The sequence below is a fragment of the Protopterus annectens genome, chromosome 2.part0, assembly GCF_019279795.1.
Source record: "Protopterus annectens isolate FY-2018-M chromosome 2.part0, PAN1.0, whole genome shotgun sequence".
Taxonomy (NCBI): domain Eukaryota; kingdom Metazoa; phylum Chordata; order Ceratodontiformes; family Protopteridae; genus Protopterus; species Protopterus annectens.
In genome coordinates, this window is record NC_056728.1 from 766571950 (window position 1) to 766589449 (window position 17500).

Below are 17500 nucleotides of genomic sequence, written 5' to 3' on the forward strand. Positions count from 1 at the left end.
AATTGTGGGATGTACTTTTCTTGAATTGTGTTTACTAAATTCAGAGTGAAATCTAAATTTTAATTGATGCTTGTTAAATTGTGTTGTGAAAAATAGAGTCATATGCTTATATTTATTACACCCCAAGCAGAGATCCAGAAACAGGAGCTTGACTCTGAAAGTGAAATAAGTGAAACAACAATTATACTGATTTTAAAAGAATTGAATGAAAGGCAGTATCAGAATAACAAATAATGTTGATTGTGTTAACAAAGTGATATGGAATTACTGAAAGGTTCTTGCCAAAAATAGTGAATGAAACTTCTGAAAGGTTGCTCTCAAAGATGTTTAATGTGAATGTACTAAGCTATTGAAAAACTGTATTGAGTAATGTTCTTATTGCGTGTACCATGTGCTCAAGAATACTTGTGAAAGAAATTTCTGACACTGGTAGCAAGCATTACAAAGTTGTGTTGAATTTTCAAGCAGCAGAAAGTAGTTTACTTCAATTTAAATGTAGAAGTAAAATCAATGATCTGTGAAGTACTGTGGTTTCACTTTACCCATGACTTTGGGAAAGATGTTTGAAATTTCCCAATGCCAGCAAAATGATGCTAGTAGAGGCAAAGCACAAAAACTGGTCTGCTTCAAGAAAGTGAAGCAGCAACTGATGTACATTATTGGAAAAGCTTTGTGGCAATGAAGTGTATTCAGAAACAATGGTGTACAAAGAAGACTAATTTGCTGTGAAAATAAATATGACAATTCTAAAGTGTGTGTATTAGAAAATGATGACAGTAATGTATGTTATACACTATATAATAAACAATGTGTGAAGTGCTAATGGAGGTTCGATAATATGGTACTTCTGAAACACTTCAGAGGTATTGATGCACAGTTACTTACTCATAACATTTCGACTTTGTTCTGGTACCTTGTGATAAAGTCTACTTGGGAAGTTTTGTTGGATGTAAATAAACTGAGCATTAAAAAAAGGGAATCCAAGCAAATTATTGCCTTTGCAGCATAACAAAAAAACACCTGGTTGCAAAGCTGACAGCCTTATAGTGTACAGAGTGAAATGTTAATAAACTGCTGAAGCTAATTCAGATTATAGTATGCTGCTACAGTGAAAAAAAACCCTACATACATGAACCAGATATTTATTCCATTTCTGACTTGCCTACTGTTTACTAGTGAAAATCACTGTCTGTCACTGCTTTTTGAAGAGAACCATTTTGCTTCTGAAATAAACTGTTCTGATAGAAACTACATTTATACATCCTGTTGTGTGTAAGTCAATGCTGCTGGGAAATAAAAATAAGAGAAAAGAAATGTGCAGTTGTAACAGGCACTTAGAAATGAAAGGTCTGTATACAGCATTGAATCTCACTAGATTTTAAATGAGGCAAGGTATATAAGAACCCATAAATGAAAAAAAAACAAAACAAAAAAAAACAAGTCTGAGTAGTGAATTTTTAATACTGAGTTTTATTATAACTACAAGAAAAATTGCTCTATGTCTATATGTTGCAACAATAAAAGTGGGTATTTGTGGCAGTTTGAAAAAGAAAGATCTTTGTTGGCTTGCAGGGACAGAAATTGAAAAAAAAAATGAAAAAAAAATTATGTGTTCAAAAGATTCTTTGAACTTTCTGTAGAAGTGGAAACAATGAAATATAAATTTAAACCTGAAAGTGTCAAGTCAAGTAACATTACACGTTAGATAGTAAGAGCAAAGTGACTTGATGCTGGAACTTGAAAAACAAAAAACAAAATAGTTTTAGACCCAAACTGTCAGTATGTGTTTACAGAATGAAAAAAGAAAAACTATGATGGGAGTTAGAAAATGTTAACAATGCCCAACTGATATTAAAGTAAAGCATAAGAATGTGCAAGCTCTGAATAAGATACTAAAAAAAGTTAATAACTGTACTTAACAATGAAGGCACCAGCTTATACAACAAAATAAATCTGACAGAACAAATGAAAGTAAACAGTTGGCATTGATCATGAACAACTCAAAAAGCCTATACACGGGTCTATGTCAGATGACTGAGTTTTCAGAAACTCGAAATTCATACGGTTGAGACCATATGATTGAGTTTCCAAAACTAGAACACCAAAAAAAACAAAAAAAACAAAATAAAAAATCCCCACAAAAATACAAAAATTTAGCTTTTTTATGTTTTTTTAGGGGGGGGGGCAAGCCTCCCTGTACCCCCCATGTGGGAGCCTGCACACCTCCCTGCAAATGATATATACCAAACCCGAGTTTGAATTACAGTGAGGAAAAGGGCAAATTTCCCGATCTGCACTGTACCATGATCTCCATTCAAAAGCTTTGGGTTTTCAAAAACTCAGTCCTATGGTCTCAACTCTGTGAATTTTGAGTTTCTGTAAACCTTCTGAGCATGTTTTTTGTAGAAAGAAGAATCATTCTCTGTGAATTCTTATGGGGCAGTCTTGTGTTAGTTGTAAATTAATAATGTAAAGGTTTGGGGCTGTTCTGTTTTCTTGACAATGCAAACTGAATATGGTGACTACATCAAATACTTACTGCTTGAGCTAATAATCCACCAAAATATTTCCAGACACACACACACACACACGCACACACGCACACACGCACACACGCACACACGCACACACGCACACACACACACACACACACACACACAGAGACACAAGAGGTACACACATACACACACACACACACACACACACACACACACACACACACACACACACACACACACACACACACACACACACACACACACAAGTAAAGTAATACATTCTGCAGATGCACATGCAAAATGTGTGTGTGTGTGCGTGTGTGCGTGTGTGCGTGTGTGCGTGTGTGTGTGTGTGTGTGTGTGTGTGTGTGTGTGTGTGTGTGTGTGTATTTAAAAGCAGGCACCAGTGGTTTAATTTCATGTGCTTGCTTTTACTCCCCCAGTATGTCATTTTTTATTATACTAGTTTTTATTTTGGGCAGGTATTGAAATACTGGTTGGTACACTGAGTACAATAATGGCCTAAAATACATCTTTATTGTGTTTTCAATACTTGAGAAGTAAAAATCAAACTCATTTATCTTGAGTGCAGAAGTTTTGGTTACTGAACTTGTGGTTCTCTCCTCTACTTTGTTTAGACACGTGCACTAAACTGCGTTTCAAGAAGATAATGGTTGTGCATGTGTCTTTATAACTGGATCTGTTAGCTAAGCATATTTTGTAGCTTTGTGTCATGCAGAGGTGCAGCTAGCTCAATCAACACCTTGGGCTCTAGACCCTGAACTACGTCTGCACTGCCTACCTCCTTCCTCAAACAAAAGAGCAAAAAAAAAAAATGTTTGCAAGTTGCTTTCTTTCTGTATCAGCATTCAGAAATGTGGTTACAGAAAGAAGAACACAGGAACGGCACTTCAGAACACCTTGCATCCAGGTCACATGCCCCCTTCACCCCGCCCTTGCTATGCTAATAGTGTCATGATACATTATTCTTTGAAATTTGCTACAGAGACATAGTCTGAAATTGTTAGGTGCCATCACTTGTTTCATATATAGCTGCCTGAATGCTCCGATGATGCCATTCATTAAAAAAATAAAGTTTGCATTTTTTAAGCTGAGAAAATCATTATTTGACTAAATTATATTAGTGATGTGTTTTTATGAAATGATTTCCAAAATAATACTTTTTTCTTGGGAAAATTATATTGTCTGTCATTCTTTTTATATGATAGCAAAACACTCATTTTTCTTTGCTGGGAGGTATGCCAGTCCTGGGGATTCAGAAAGTACCCCACCCCATTATTAAAAGCTGCATTAAAAATTGACTGCTTGCACAATGCAGTATTTTGTGGTTCAGAGACACATTAGCTACATTGAGGAAATATGTCATTATGTGGTAATTCACCCATCTCTATATCAGCTTTTAATTACTGAAAGTGCAAATCAGCACTTTGCTGCATTGGTTAGCACCGACAGTCCGTGCATCACATTGACATAGGCACCCCAACATTCATTGTCCCACACACATACACACACATTCAAACACACACACACACACACACACACACACACACACACACACACACACACACACACACACACACACCCCAACACTATCTGCCCACATAAAGCCTCAACCATTTTCGGTGAACACAAGCTTTCGGTTGTGCTCGTTAACACAAGTGGCCACACGTGTCTGTGTTAATTTATTTATGACTTAATACAGGCAGTTCCGGGTGAGATCACATGACTAATTAGCATATGACTTGCCCCAGAATGCTTCATGAGCATTTAGCATGACCATGGAATTGACTCACCATGGTGCTACATGTCTTTGTGCTACAGCCCCATGATAGAGCTGTCTTTGAATGTGAAAGGGGTACCATGAGATGTATACCTTTTTGTATTTGAGCCAATATTTAAGGCTGTTGTCTGTTTTCCCTAAAAGCTATCTAGCTGTGCAACAACAAAATGAAAGTGGGTCTGTCAAAGAGTCTTGCACTAAAGCAGTAGAGAGATATTGTAATTTAAAGTTAGGGTGGAATTCAGCACAGAATGAGCTTTGTAAATTGACAGAAAGCACATTTTATAAAAACATAAAAAAGGCGGCTTTCAGTTATCTTTGGAGTAAAATAAAAAGTATCAAAAATGTAACTATGTAATGATGGTATGATTCTTGACCTAAAATCAATATACATTTATGCATACAAATTACGGTTTCATTGTTTGTATATGTTGAAGTATAGAAACTAACTTAAAATGTATTTAAACTCAAGGTGGTGCTGATGCTCTTTTATCTTTGAGAGTAACAGCCTAGTCCACTGAAGTGGTATAGATACATATACTGGTCATAATTCCTGAAAATTTCACAAACAAACATTGAACCATTTTAGAAATATATGCTTTTAAAAACAATAAGAAAAATTGCCCAAACCGGACAGAACTCTGGGGACACACTGCCTGAAAATGTTCAGTAGTTATGGGGTTAATGTTAGCATAATAACTGCACACCATAATTTTCCTCAATGTAACTCTTTACAGAGAGCTGGAGATCTGTTATTGCTTGTGATAGTTACAGAGTTGAAAGAAAAGGTCAACAGGGAATAAAGTGGAAGCCCCTGTTCCTCAGCTGGTCAAACGTAGGCTACATTGTTTCTTTTACTGCTTCGGCAAAAGGCATATGATTCTTGTAAAAAGGTGAATTGTCTGTTTGCAACCCAATGCCATATGTTTCACATTTCCTTGCAGCAGATTCATTTTCCTAATGTAGTTTCAGTGATTCAGTAAAGTGTAACAAAGAAACATAAACCACCCTGAATTGAGTTTCACAAAAGTGGTAAACAGCTAATGGTTACAGCATTGCTCTAAGCTTGTTAACTGGTTACAAGAGCACCAAAAAGGGGCATTACTAAATTTATTGTGATATGACAAAAGCAGAACAACCCATTCAGATCAGTCAAGCAGGATGCCAGCAGAAGGAAGAGGAGAAATCAAATGAAGAAAGAGAAGTAATCGTATTAAGATAATGAATAAAAATATAGGACACATATACAGAAGATATGTCAAACTCTTTATGAAAAGTATACCTTCATTAAAAATAAATAAATAACTAAATAAATAAAATAAACTACAACCACAGTTTCCTTCCATCTGAAGCAAGTTGCTTTTATCAAAGGTAGTTAATTATGTCTTACCTTTCACTTCCTTCTTCCACTGCTGGCAGTGGAATCAGTTGTGTCTGTGGGTTGTGAGGGCTACTTTGTACATTTTGTCCAGGAGGTGGGTGGGTGGGAGGATGTGATGGTCCAGTGGCCGTTCCACTTCGACTTGAATGTGTGCTGGAGAACATTCCTAGGGGAAGATCAGGCAACAAAAAAAAAGTAGTCTATATGCTAGAACATGATATATATAGCGAACATAAAAGTCAAAATTCTCAGCAATATGACACCAATGGCTACATGACTAGATGGCAGCTACAAAATCACTTAAATGGTTCATATCTCTTCTTGGTGATGGCTGGAGGTTTGTACAAAAGGAGAAAGTACATGTTGTTAAAATTAAATACAGTTTTCTTGCCAGCTGAATATTCTGGCACTGTTGTATGACATTTAGTGGTATAGCAGAGGGAAGCCATCAACTCGGATTACATGTGTAGTACATTTAGATAGCTAACCCAAGAAAATCCAGCATCTGTGCCCCAATATTAGTGCAAATCAAATTCTAAATAAACTGTAATGAAATAAAATAACTGGAGGTGAGATATTTAGAAAAGGGAAGGTGCGAATTGTATAGAAATATATGAGATTTGTGGGAAATATGCAGAATAATGTTGAGGAGGAGTGAGGATTAAGAGAAGGCAGGGAGTGAGAAATGTACGTAATGTTGGAGGAAATAAAAATAGTTAAAAAATAAAATATAAGAGTATTAAGTAAATCCATCAAATATGGATAAAAACTGACTCAACAACAAAAGTAAACTATAAAAACAACAAGAAGAACCAGATAAACATGGCAAAGCTAGTAAAAACTTTAAAAAACTTTTATTTGTATTAAAAGAAGATGAGCTCTTTCGCACCAAACAGGGTGCTTCCTCAGATCTACTAAAACACTAAAAACAACCATATAAATACTCTCAAAGCTTTCAAAATTACCGGGGTAAAGCATATGACCTCAGAAGAAGTTTTATGTGACCTCAGGAGAGGTTTTAAAGGAATATGCTCATTTAAACCTCTTTGTTTTGTCCGACTGCAGTGTCAACATCCATTTTATCTCTAAATGCTGTGTTTTAGTTTTTTACCTCTCCTCCCGTAATGTTCCTTCTAAAACATTCTAATACAATAAATTTAAAAGAATGATAATTTTCTGCATTAACAACATGCTTAGATAGCACATTTCTTGTGCCACCCATGCTAATACAATACATGTGTTCCTATATGCGATCTCTCAAATTACGATTTGTCTTGCCAACATAATAACAATTGCATAGACTGCATTCAGCTAAATATACAGCATCATGACTAGAACAATTAGGGGGTGGGAGGATGGCTTAATGGCTAAGGTGTTTGCCTTGCAAACACAAGGTGCAGGGTTTGAGTCTCACAAGGGATAATTGGCTAGGCTTAAAATGGCTCGCAAGGGCAGTTAGCTTAGTAATGAACTATAAAAGTTAAACTTAAAAATCCATCCAGAGTCGGGATGTCTCTAACTTCCATATGTCTTAATGTAATTGCACATTTTATATGACCTACATTGATGTGTACCCATTCTATTAGAAGCAGCTGTAGCAGTATTGTCCCTTTGAATAGGAGTTTTATAAAAAGGTATTCTTTTCATAGAATAATCATCTTTTGGGAGTGGTGCTATCCTACCATGGAGAATTGTGGCTGCTACAGTCTTGGGTTAAAAGATGTTATGAATGACAGGTTCAGTCTTGCAGTTCTGAGAATCTCAATTGTGTTTTCTGAATGTCAACAGAAACCCATTATGGCTCTGTAAAAAAATGTCTTCTTAGAAGTCATAAATGGCTTAAGATGAGAGAGAGAGGTAAATTCTAAGATTTCAAGTTTCCCTGGAGAATATTTTTCCCTTACTTATGTCAAGCTTAAATACTGAAAGGATGTATGCTAGTAAAAGCCTGCATGCCTGGAGCAAAATATAAACTCATTTAAACTTGCAAAGAATTTTAAGGTGAAATCAGTAATTTGTTAAGCAGTAAACAAAATATAATTTTTCCATATATATTGTGGGAAACCTACATTTTATCCATGAGACTGCTGAAATACATAAAAATCACTAAAAATAAATTGATCATAATCTCACCAATTTAGTGGTAAGCCAGGCATTAATCCAGAGGTCAGAGTACCTTTTCTTCTATGTAATGTGGGTTTCATTGAAGTACTTGGATGTAGTGGGTTTATCCAGTAAAAAAAGTGTTGCTTTTCTGCCAGGAAATGGAAGTCTTAGTTTTACTGACTGCACCCAGGCTTGTTTTGCTCATGCAGAAAGTTGAAACATCCAGCACCAAATGCTCATTTCACTTTTCTCCGGATTGATTTATTCTAAATGGAAAATCACACTGTTGATATCTGTGCCCTGATGTGATGACTGTCAGAACCTAAGACAATCAAGCTTGTAGTTATAGTGGTCATCTTCTTTGGGATTCTTCTCTTATACAGTACCCCTAACACTCTATGGTAGTAGGCTGCAGCCCGTTTAATTCTAGCTTTTACCTCCCCATTCAGACTACCCTTTTCCTAACCACATCCTCCTTGACACTTTAAGCTGTTCACTTGTTCTACTATTTCCCTTCTATCTCACTTCTCAGCTTCTTCTGGTTGCCCCCATTTGCTGCTAAGACAACTGTGTTGTCTGTATTTCATTTTATCCCATGCACCTTCAGTTTTGCATTCTAGTGCCCTATCATTAGCTGAAGTTGATGTTTACGATCTGCTTGTGGTGTCCCGTTATCTGCATGCAGCAGTATTGTTTATCTTTCTCCTCCAACCTATCTGCTAATGTAGTCCATCACCCGCATGAAAGCTAATAAGCTCAGAGCAGCATTCTGATGCTTTTAGAGTCATTATTTCAAAGTATATTTGATTTGTTTACATTCATGGGTTTGCAGGTACATACTGGGCTAATAAATACCAAGATCTTTTTAAGTCTAGTCATGCAACTCATCCCAATTACATCCTCTGGTAACATGCGTGTCTTAATTGGGAGAGTTATGTTTGCTAGGAGGAGTATTTTAGTTTGGAGGCTTATATCAGTTAGGAGGTTGCTAAAATGTTATGAGTGTGTGTGTGTGTGTGTGTGTGTGTGTGTGTGTGTGTGTGTGTGTGTGTGTGTGTGTGTGGAGGGGTATATTAGTTAGAGAATGTTTACTGTTGGTCTTTGTCTATAAGAGACATGGGGATGAATTTATGATTATAGGTTCATAAGGTCAAAGGTATGCACTAGGCTAATGACCACAGGGGCCTTTTTAAGCCTAGCCGTGCATCCCTAATCTCTGACAAGTTCTGGTACCCTTGATAAGTGTAAGTAGGGGCTTGGGAGATGAAACATTTACAAGCAGAAGTTTGGGAGGTGAATCATTTACAAGTTGCCAGTGTCTATTAAAGACATAGGTGCCAAACCATGGGTGAATTTGCTGTTGCCCATCCAATTGTCCAAGTTATACTTGAATTGGTTTAGGGAGGAACTCTGCTTCACATGGATGGGGAGCCGGTTCCACAGAATGGGTAGTCTCTGGGATACATACCTGTCTCCCCAGCAGGTCCTATTTATATCACAGGCAAGGATTAAGTCTTTAGAACAGGTATTTCTGGTGCTGTTTGTTTTGTAGACATGCTGGAAGTCCATCAAGGTATGGTCTGCACATCTGCAAAATAAGCAGCAATTATCCATCCAGTGTTAGTTAGGGAATGTTTCCTGTTGGCCTCTGCCTGTAAGAGAAATGGGATCTGAATGGGATGAATTTGCAATTTCTCATCCATTGGTCAAGGTTACATTTGAATAGGGTTAGGGATAGATTCTGCTTCACATGGATGGGGAGCCTATTCAAGAGCATGGGGATCCTTTGAATCACATATCTGTCTTGCCAGCATGTTCTATTTATGTCACAAGCAAAGTTCAAATCGTTGGATCTAGTGTTTCTGGTGCTGTTCATTTTATGGATGTGCAAAAGCTCCATCAGGGCTGGATCAAAGGATGCTTTATATGCCAAACACAGATCACCTCTCCACAACCTATAGGAGATTAAGTATAGAGACAGGGCTCTAAGACAACCTGCACAGGACAGTGTGTTAATACCCTGAATTCTCTTAGTGAGGAACCTCTCCGGGCATTCCAGCTGTTGCATATGCATAGTCAGGTACACACTGTAGGAAGCATTGTACTCAATGATGGGACTGATGAGGGATGAGTGGAGTGGTACTATGACTTCCTTGGATCTAATGCCATACTCTTAGTTATAAGTTGGGTGACATACAATGATTTTCTTACTGCCTTGGTGATGTGTTGGTCAAAGGCCAGATTACTGTCTACATATGTTCTCAGATCTCTAACTACTGGGACAGCTCTTAAGGGGTGTCTTATCAATGGAGTAATTTGCCTGTGTAGACATTTTCCCAAAAAGCACTGTAATGCACTTCTTGGCCTTGAGTTTTAATCTGTGACTTTGGCACCAGTCATTTCTCTGTGGTCGACCTTCTTGTAAGATGTTTGTGTCATGGGGTAATCCATGATAGCTCCCAATTTGGTGTCATCTGTAAACTTGGAGGGACAGAGGCCCTTGACATTAGCCTTGACTTTCAAGAAGTAGATGCCAAACAAGAATTGGCACAGCACAGAGCTCTGTGAACTCCACTGGTGACCTGCCTCTTGGTGGAAGTGGTCTCACCAATTCTGTTTTAAGTCCTATCTGTAAGCCAGATGGCAATCCAGTGAGTTGTGAAGGGATTTATGACTTGTTCAGTGAGTTTGTCCACAATACCTGAGTGGCTATTGTGTCGAACACCTTAGCCAGGTCTAGGTAGGTGGCATGCACCATTTTCCCTTCATCCATTGTACTGGTTACCATCTCAAGGAAGTATACCAGGTTAAGTAGGCATGACCTTCCATAGAGAAAACCAAACAGGAATGGGTCTAGTGTCTGTTTGTTGCCAATGTCTTTGTTGGTCATTTGCTTGATAATTCATTCCCTGGCTGTGCATATTAGACTAGTGAGACTAATGGGTCTTTAGTTTCTGGGGTCAGTTGATGGTTCATCCTTATGAAGGGAGATTTTATTTATTTATTTTTATTTTACATTTGTTTACTGGGATAGTCCAACTGGATACATGTCCATTGTCAGTGGAGGCCCAGGGAGAAAAGTTCTAAATCACAGATACAAGCATAATAGACATAAGCATAGCAAAAAATAAAAAGCATAGAAACTACAGAGGAGGTACATTATTCCATAGTCTGTTGACTAAGACGAGGTCAAAGTTTTCTTCACATTAGGTAAGGCATAAGAGATTAACAGTTTTTCATGCATTACAGCACCAGAGAAAACAGTACATACTTAAACAGCACTACAGTGTATCCAGCATGCATTACTGCAGTTTTCTACAAAGTTAAAATTAAGTAGCATCCTACATGTATTGGCCTAAATAGGCATTAGTTAAATGAAAACTGGATGGGTATCTATGTAGATTAATCTGGATTGGTGCAGGGGCAGAGCCAGAGACTTTTAAAGTATTGTTTAAGGCCTTTTTTAAAGAGATTGAGAGAGCGTTCAAGTGTAAGGCTGGCATTGAGAGAGGGTTCAAGTGTAAGGCTGGTGGGGAGTACGATCCAGGCTTTGCCAATAAAGTTGGTAAATAGTGAGTCTCCAGCCTAATGTTTAGTTCTTAATATTTGAACTATTAGTTTGTTAGATGAGCGTAATGAGCTTGGGTTACAGTAGGGTGTATAATGTGTTAGATGGGTGCAATGGCCTTGGGTTACAGTAGGGTTGTATAATGTGTTAGATGAGTGTAATGGCCTCGGGTTATAGTAGGGTTGTATAATGTGTTAGATGGGTGTAATGGCCTCGGGTTATAGTAGGGTTGTATAATGTGTTAGATGGGTGTAATGGCCTTGGGTTACAGTAGGGTGTATAATGTGTTAGATGGGTGTAATGGCCTCGGGTTACAGTAGGGTTGTATAATGTGTTAGATGGGTGTAATGGCCTTGGGTTACAGTAGGGTTGTATAATGTGTTAGATTGGTGTAATGGCCTTGGGTTACAGTAGGTTGAATAATGTGTTAGATGAGTGTAATGGCCTCGGGTTACAGTAGGGTTGTATAATGTGTTAGATGAGTGTAATGGCCTCGGGTTACAGTAGGGTTGTTTAATGTGTTAGATGGGTGTAACGACCTCGGGTTACAGTAGGGTTGTATAATGTGTTAGATGGGTGTAATGGCCTTGGGTTACAGTAGGGTGTATAATGTGTTAGATGGGTGTAATGGCCTCGGGTTACAGTAGGGGTGTATAATGTGTTAGATGGGTGTAATGGCCTCGGGTTACAGTAGGTTGTATAATGTGTTAGATGAGTGTAATGGCCTCGGGTTATAGTAGGGTTGTATAATGTGTTAGATGGGTGTAATGGCCTCGGGTTATAGTAGGGTTGTATAATGTGTTAGATGAGTGTAATGGCCTCGGGTTACAGTAGGGTTGCATAATGTGTTAGATGGGTGTAATGGCCTCGGGTTACAGTAGGGTTGTATAATGTGTTAGATGGGTGTAATGGCCTTGGGTTACAGTAGGGTGTATAATGTGTTAGATGGGTGTAATGGCCTCGGGTTACAGTAGGGTTGTATAATGTGTTAGATGGGTGTAATGGCCTTGGGTTACAGTAGGGTTGTATAATGTGTTAGATTGGTGTAATGGCCTTGGGTTACAGTAGGTTGAATAATGTGTTAGATGAGTGTAATGGCCTCGGGTTACAGTAGGGTTGTATAATGTGTTAGATGAGTGTAATGGCCTCGGGTTACAGTAGGGTTGCATCATGTGTTAGATGGGTGTAATGGCCTCGGGTTACAGTAGGGTTGTATAATGTGTTAGATTGGTGTAATGGCCTTGGGTTACAGTAGGTTGAATAATGTGTTAGATGAGTGTAATGGCCTCGGGTTACAGTAGGGTTGTATAATGTGTTAGATGAGTGTAATGGCCTCTGGTTACAGTAGGGGTGTATAATGTGTTAGATGGGTGTAATGGCCTCGGGTTACAGTAGGGGTGTATAATGTGTTAGATGGGTGTAATGGCCTCGGGTTACAGTAGGTTGTATAATGTGTTAGATGAGTGTAATGGCCTCGGGTTACAGTAGGGTTGTATAATGTGTTAGATGGGTGTAATGGCCTCGGGTTACAGTAGGGTTGTTTAATGTGTTAGATGGGTGTAATGGCCTCGGGTTACAGTAGGGTTGTTTAATGTGTTAGATGGGTGTAATGGCCTAAGGTTACAGTAGGGTTGTATAATGTGTTAGATGGGTGTAATGGCCTCGGGTTACAGTAGGGTTGTATAATGTATTAGATGAGTGTAATGGCCTCGGGTTATAGTAGGGTTGTTTAATGTGTTAGATGGGTGTAATGGCCTAAGGTTACAGTAGGGTTATATAATGTGTTAGATGGGTGTAATGGCCTCGGGTTACAGTAGGGTTGTATAATGTATTAGATGGGTGTAATGGCCTCAGGTTACAGTAGGGTTGTATAATGTTTCTATGAGCAGGAGTATTTTCCGGGTGTGTGAGAATTTTGTGAGCAACTATGAGCTGGTTAAACTGAAGTAGGTTAGGGAACTCTAACCACCCTACAAGCTCAAGGTTTTGAAAATGATGGGTCCTATATGTAGAGTTAGTAGCAAATATGGCTATATGGTTATAGCTGCAGATGAGTTTATTGATTTCAGTCTTGTTCAAGTTAGAGAGTATGGGAGAAGAATATAGCAGGCTAGAAAGTAGGTGAGAGTGGGCTATAGTGGTATGGGCTAATGGGGTTAGAAAAAGTTTATTTCTGTATAGTGAGCTGAGCTTTTGGTTAACAGTTTTAATGGTTTTGTTTACATGCAAGTTAAATTTGTAATTATTGTCAACTATAACACATAAGAGCTTAGTGCTGGCGTCTGGGAAAATAGAGGTACCATTATTAGATGATATGGAGAAAGAAAGAGGGGTGGATCGACTGGTAGGGATGAAGAGTAGAAGTTTAGTTTTGTTAGGGTTTAGGATCAAGCATTTATTAGCTAACCAGGTTTCAATAGTATTAAATGTACTCTGGGTAAGGTTTTGCAGGTCTGATGGGGAAGAGGCTGTACAGATAAGAGTGGAGTCATCTGCATATTGGATGCAGGTGGCTTCTGGGATGGCTGTGTGAAGGTTATTAATGAAGACAGAAGAAAGCAGGGGACCTAAAATGGAGCCCTGAGGGACTCCAAGGGAGAGAGGTAGCAGTGCAGACAGTTTGTCCTGCCATAGAACTGCCTGTTTTCTTCACTCAGATAGGCTGTAAACCATTGAATAGTTTGTTTGTCCAGGGAGATGCCCTTTAGAGAGTGGATGAGTAATTGACGGTTGACCATGTCGAAGGCCTTTGACAGGTCAAGAAAAAGGGCTGAGGGAGCAAGTTATCATTCTGGTTTAGGTTTATAGCACTGGTAAAGGAAAGAAGGGCGGTTGTGGTACCATGATATGGCCTGAACCCATGCTGAGAATTGGCCAGTAGATTATTCATAGTGAGATAGTAAATGAGTTGCTTATGTATACATCTCTCCATTATTTTGGCTAGCAGTGAGAGAATGGCTATGGGCCTATAGGTGGATAATTCAGTTAAGCTACTCCCTTTGTGGAGAGGGATAACATGAGCTATTTTCCATATGGTGGGGATGGAGCATTCTGACAGGATCCTGTTGATCAGTATAGAGATGGGATATGCTACAATGAAAGGGTGGTAGATTTTAGTTTTTTGAGTAGTGATCGAGTGGTAGAGACATGTTGAAAGTGAAAGAGAGGATATGAGGTATCTGTGATTGAAGAAGGGAAGGGGCTAGTGGGAGTGAGTTGGTTAGCTAGAGTCTGGATAGTTTTGGTAAAGAAATTATTAAAGGCATTGGCAATGTCCTCAGGTGATTTTTGACTGGAGTTAGAGGGAACTGGAGTGGTAGATTGTCCTGGGTGTCATAGTTGATTTAGGCCTGCCCAGAATTTTTGTGGATTATTTTGGTGTTTTTGTTGAAGGTTGAGATTGTAGGTTTTTTTGTCTATCAGAATGGAACTTTTGGCATCATTTCTGAGTTGGCAAAATTTAAGTTGAAATTTAAGGGGATTTAGTTGCGCGCCAGTTTTCACATACTTTATTTCTCAGTTTGATTTTAGACTTGGTTTCTTTAGAAAGCCATGGTGCACTATTATTTTTAACTCGAATAAAATGCTTGGGAGCATGGAAGTTAAGAATGCTCAAAAATTTAGTATTAAAGTAATTTACGGCCTCTTCTAGTGATAGTTGTTTAAGGACTGACCAATTATGTGACTTGAGTTCATTTTGGAAAATAATCGGGTTAAAATTCTTATTATTCCTGATAAGTTTATGTGTGGTCAGGTGAGAGCATTCAACTTTATCCTTGATTATGTATGTTAGAGAGTGATCACTGAGATTGTCAGGGAGGGTCCCATATTTGTCTATATGGAGGTGATGATTGACAAATATCCAATCTAAGATACTAGCTCTTTTAGTGGGCTTGCTAGTCCTGGTAGTGGTAGAAATTAATTGCAAGAAACCAAATAGATTAATATGACTGACCAGGGATTCAGATGTACATGTGTACCAGTCAGTATTAAAGTCACCTAGAACAATGATTTCTTGAGGGTAGGTGATGGATAGCCAGTGGAGAATATTTTCTAATGTGTTTATATTATTTCCTGGGGAAATATAGACAGACAATATAGATGGATTTATTATTATTAATTTGGAGTGTGGTAATAAGGATTTTGGCACTGTCAAATAGTGGCAGTTGTGCGGTATCCCTATATACACTTAGTGTATTTTTATAAAGTACTGGTATCCAGCCCCCCTTCTTGGCAATATGGTCAGCTGGATGTATGTTATACCCAGTGGGTAGAACTTCATTTTAAGTTATAGTAGGTTTTAGCCAGGTTTCTGTGAGACACATAATATCAGGGGAGTGTACAGCTAAGAAGGCATGCAGGTTGTGAATCTTGTTGTTATACTTCTAATGTTTAGGTGAAAGGTTAGGATAGAATTTGTGGACCTGGTAAGGGGTATAGTATTGGTAGGGTAAGTTACTTGGGTACTATTGTCATTGGGTGAGGATGGGCCAGGGTTATGATGAATATCCCAATCTATTATGAGACTGTAGTGATGCTTTATTATGAGCTTTAAGATTTTATGTAAACATTTTAGGAGATAACTGTTGCCATCCTCCATTCACTTTGTACATAGCCTTTTTTGAGGCTGTAGTTGAAAAGTGACTCAACTGGTCCTTGTAGGTCATGTTTCAAGCTATTTAGGAGGCAACCTGGGATATTATCAGGTTCCATTGAGACTGTGTTTTAACCTTATTGAGTATTACTATGACCTGCTCCCTGCTGATATTGGGGGGGGGGGGTTATGCTGGTAGGGATTTTACAAGGAGTGAAGGGGGAAGTGTGGCATAAAGTGTGAGCTGAATTTATCAGCCAGCAAATTTACTATGTCACTCTGCTCATTGAAGGTGGTACTATTTCCTACCAGTTCTGCACACTGTTCATCTTACCTTTTTGGTGTCGGACATAGCTGTAGAAGGCCTTGTGGTTGCCTTTGTTTATTCAGTGTTGAGTGGCTGCGAATCTTCCTTACCGCTCTCACCACTACACTGCCCTACAAAATCTTCTTTGGCCAAAAGCTCAAAAGCAACTTCTACTTCCACATCTCTATCTCACATCCTCTGTTCTATCAAATCCATCCTGCTGCCCTGCTACCTCTACCCTAGTCTCTCCCTACACCTCAAAGTGTTGCCTTTGTAGTGCCAACCAACATCTCCTAGAGGTATATAAGCCTAAGAAACAAATTGGCAAACTGCTGTATAGTTACTCAGTGGCTAACTCTTGGAATAAACTTCCCCCTGACATAAGAGCTACTACAACCAATTTCTCTGTAAAAAAAAAAAGTTAAAAGATTACATGCTCAAATCTTGGTCTTGTCCATGTGACACTCCAAGGTAACCTTACTACCCCTCCTCTCTCTTTTGTCTCCCTTATCTTTGTTAATACTATATTAGGGCAACCCTGCCCCAGATATATTTTTCTTCCTTCAGGTAAGCTACCTTAATATAAAAAAACTGCATGATGACAAATGTTAAATCATTGCATATGTTATTCCTGTTATTATTGCCAACTGACAACTACACCACAACTCTCTATTGTTTATACAACTATTGCATGTGTTTATTTAGAAGTCTGTTAAAATTTTTATTCCATAGGGGTTCTCTGTTGTTAGTGACTGCTACATTCTGTATTTGTATACGATTTGTTTTTACTTTATATTTGTGGAGCTTTTCTCCTTGGGTCTCTGCTGAAATAGGGTTGTTTGCCCATTCAGACTAACCTGGTTAACAAATGTCAACTAAATAAATAAATAAATAAAACAAATAATTGTGACCTATTGCTAACATTTGTGGAGGAATATTGCTTCTGGTTTCTAGTCATAACAGCACGGATGTACAGTACACACTTCTTCTGGCACAAGTTACAGGCATAAAACATGGGATATTTGGTTAAATGCTGTTTGCATCCATGGTCAATATGGTGTCATATAAAGTAAATATAGTTGTATTTTTAAATAAAACATTTCTAAGAAGAATAACATATTGTCTTTGTCTCTCTCTCTCTCTCTCTCTCTATATATATATATATATATATATCTACAATAGATATAGATATACAGCTCTACATTGTTTTATATATATATATATATATATATATATATATATATA

The 17500-nt window shown here is 38.2% G+C and overlaps 1 protein-coding gene across 1 annotated transcript in view; it reads right to left on the reverse strand.

The window, feature by feature from the left end:
• Positions 1 to 17500, reverse strand: part of GLIS3 (GLIS family zinc finger 3) — a 1687591-nt gene that overhangs the window by 159802 nt on the left and 1510289 nt on the right. Inside the window, exon 9 of the mRNA XM_044061079.1 lies at positions 5690 to 5846. Coding sequence (XP_043917014.1) covers positions 5690 to 5846 — 157 coding nt within the window. The remainder of the gene's footprint in view (positions 1 to 5689; positions 5847 to 17500) is intronic.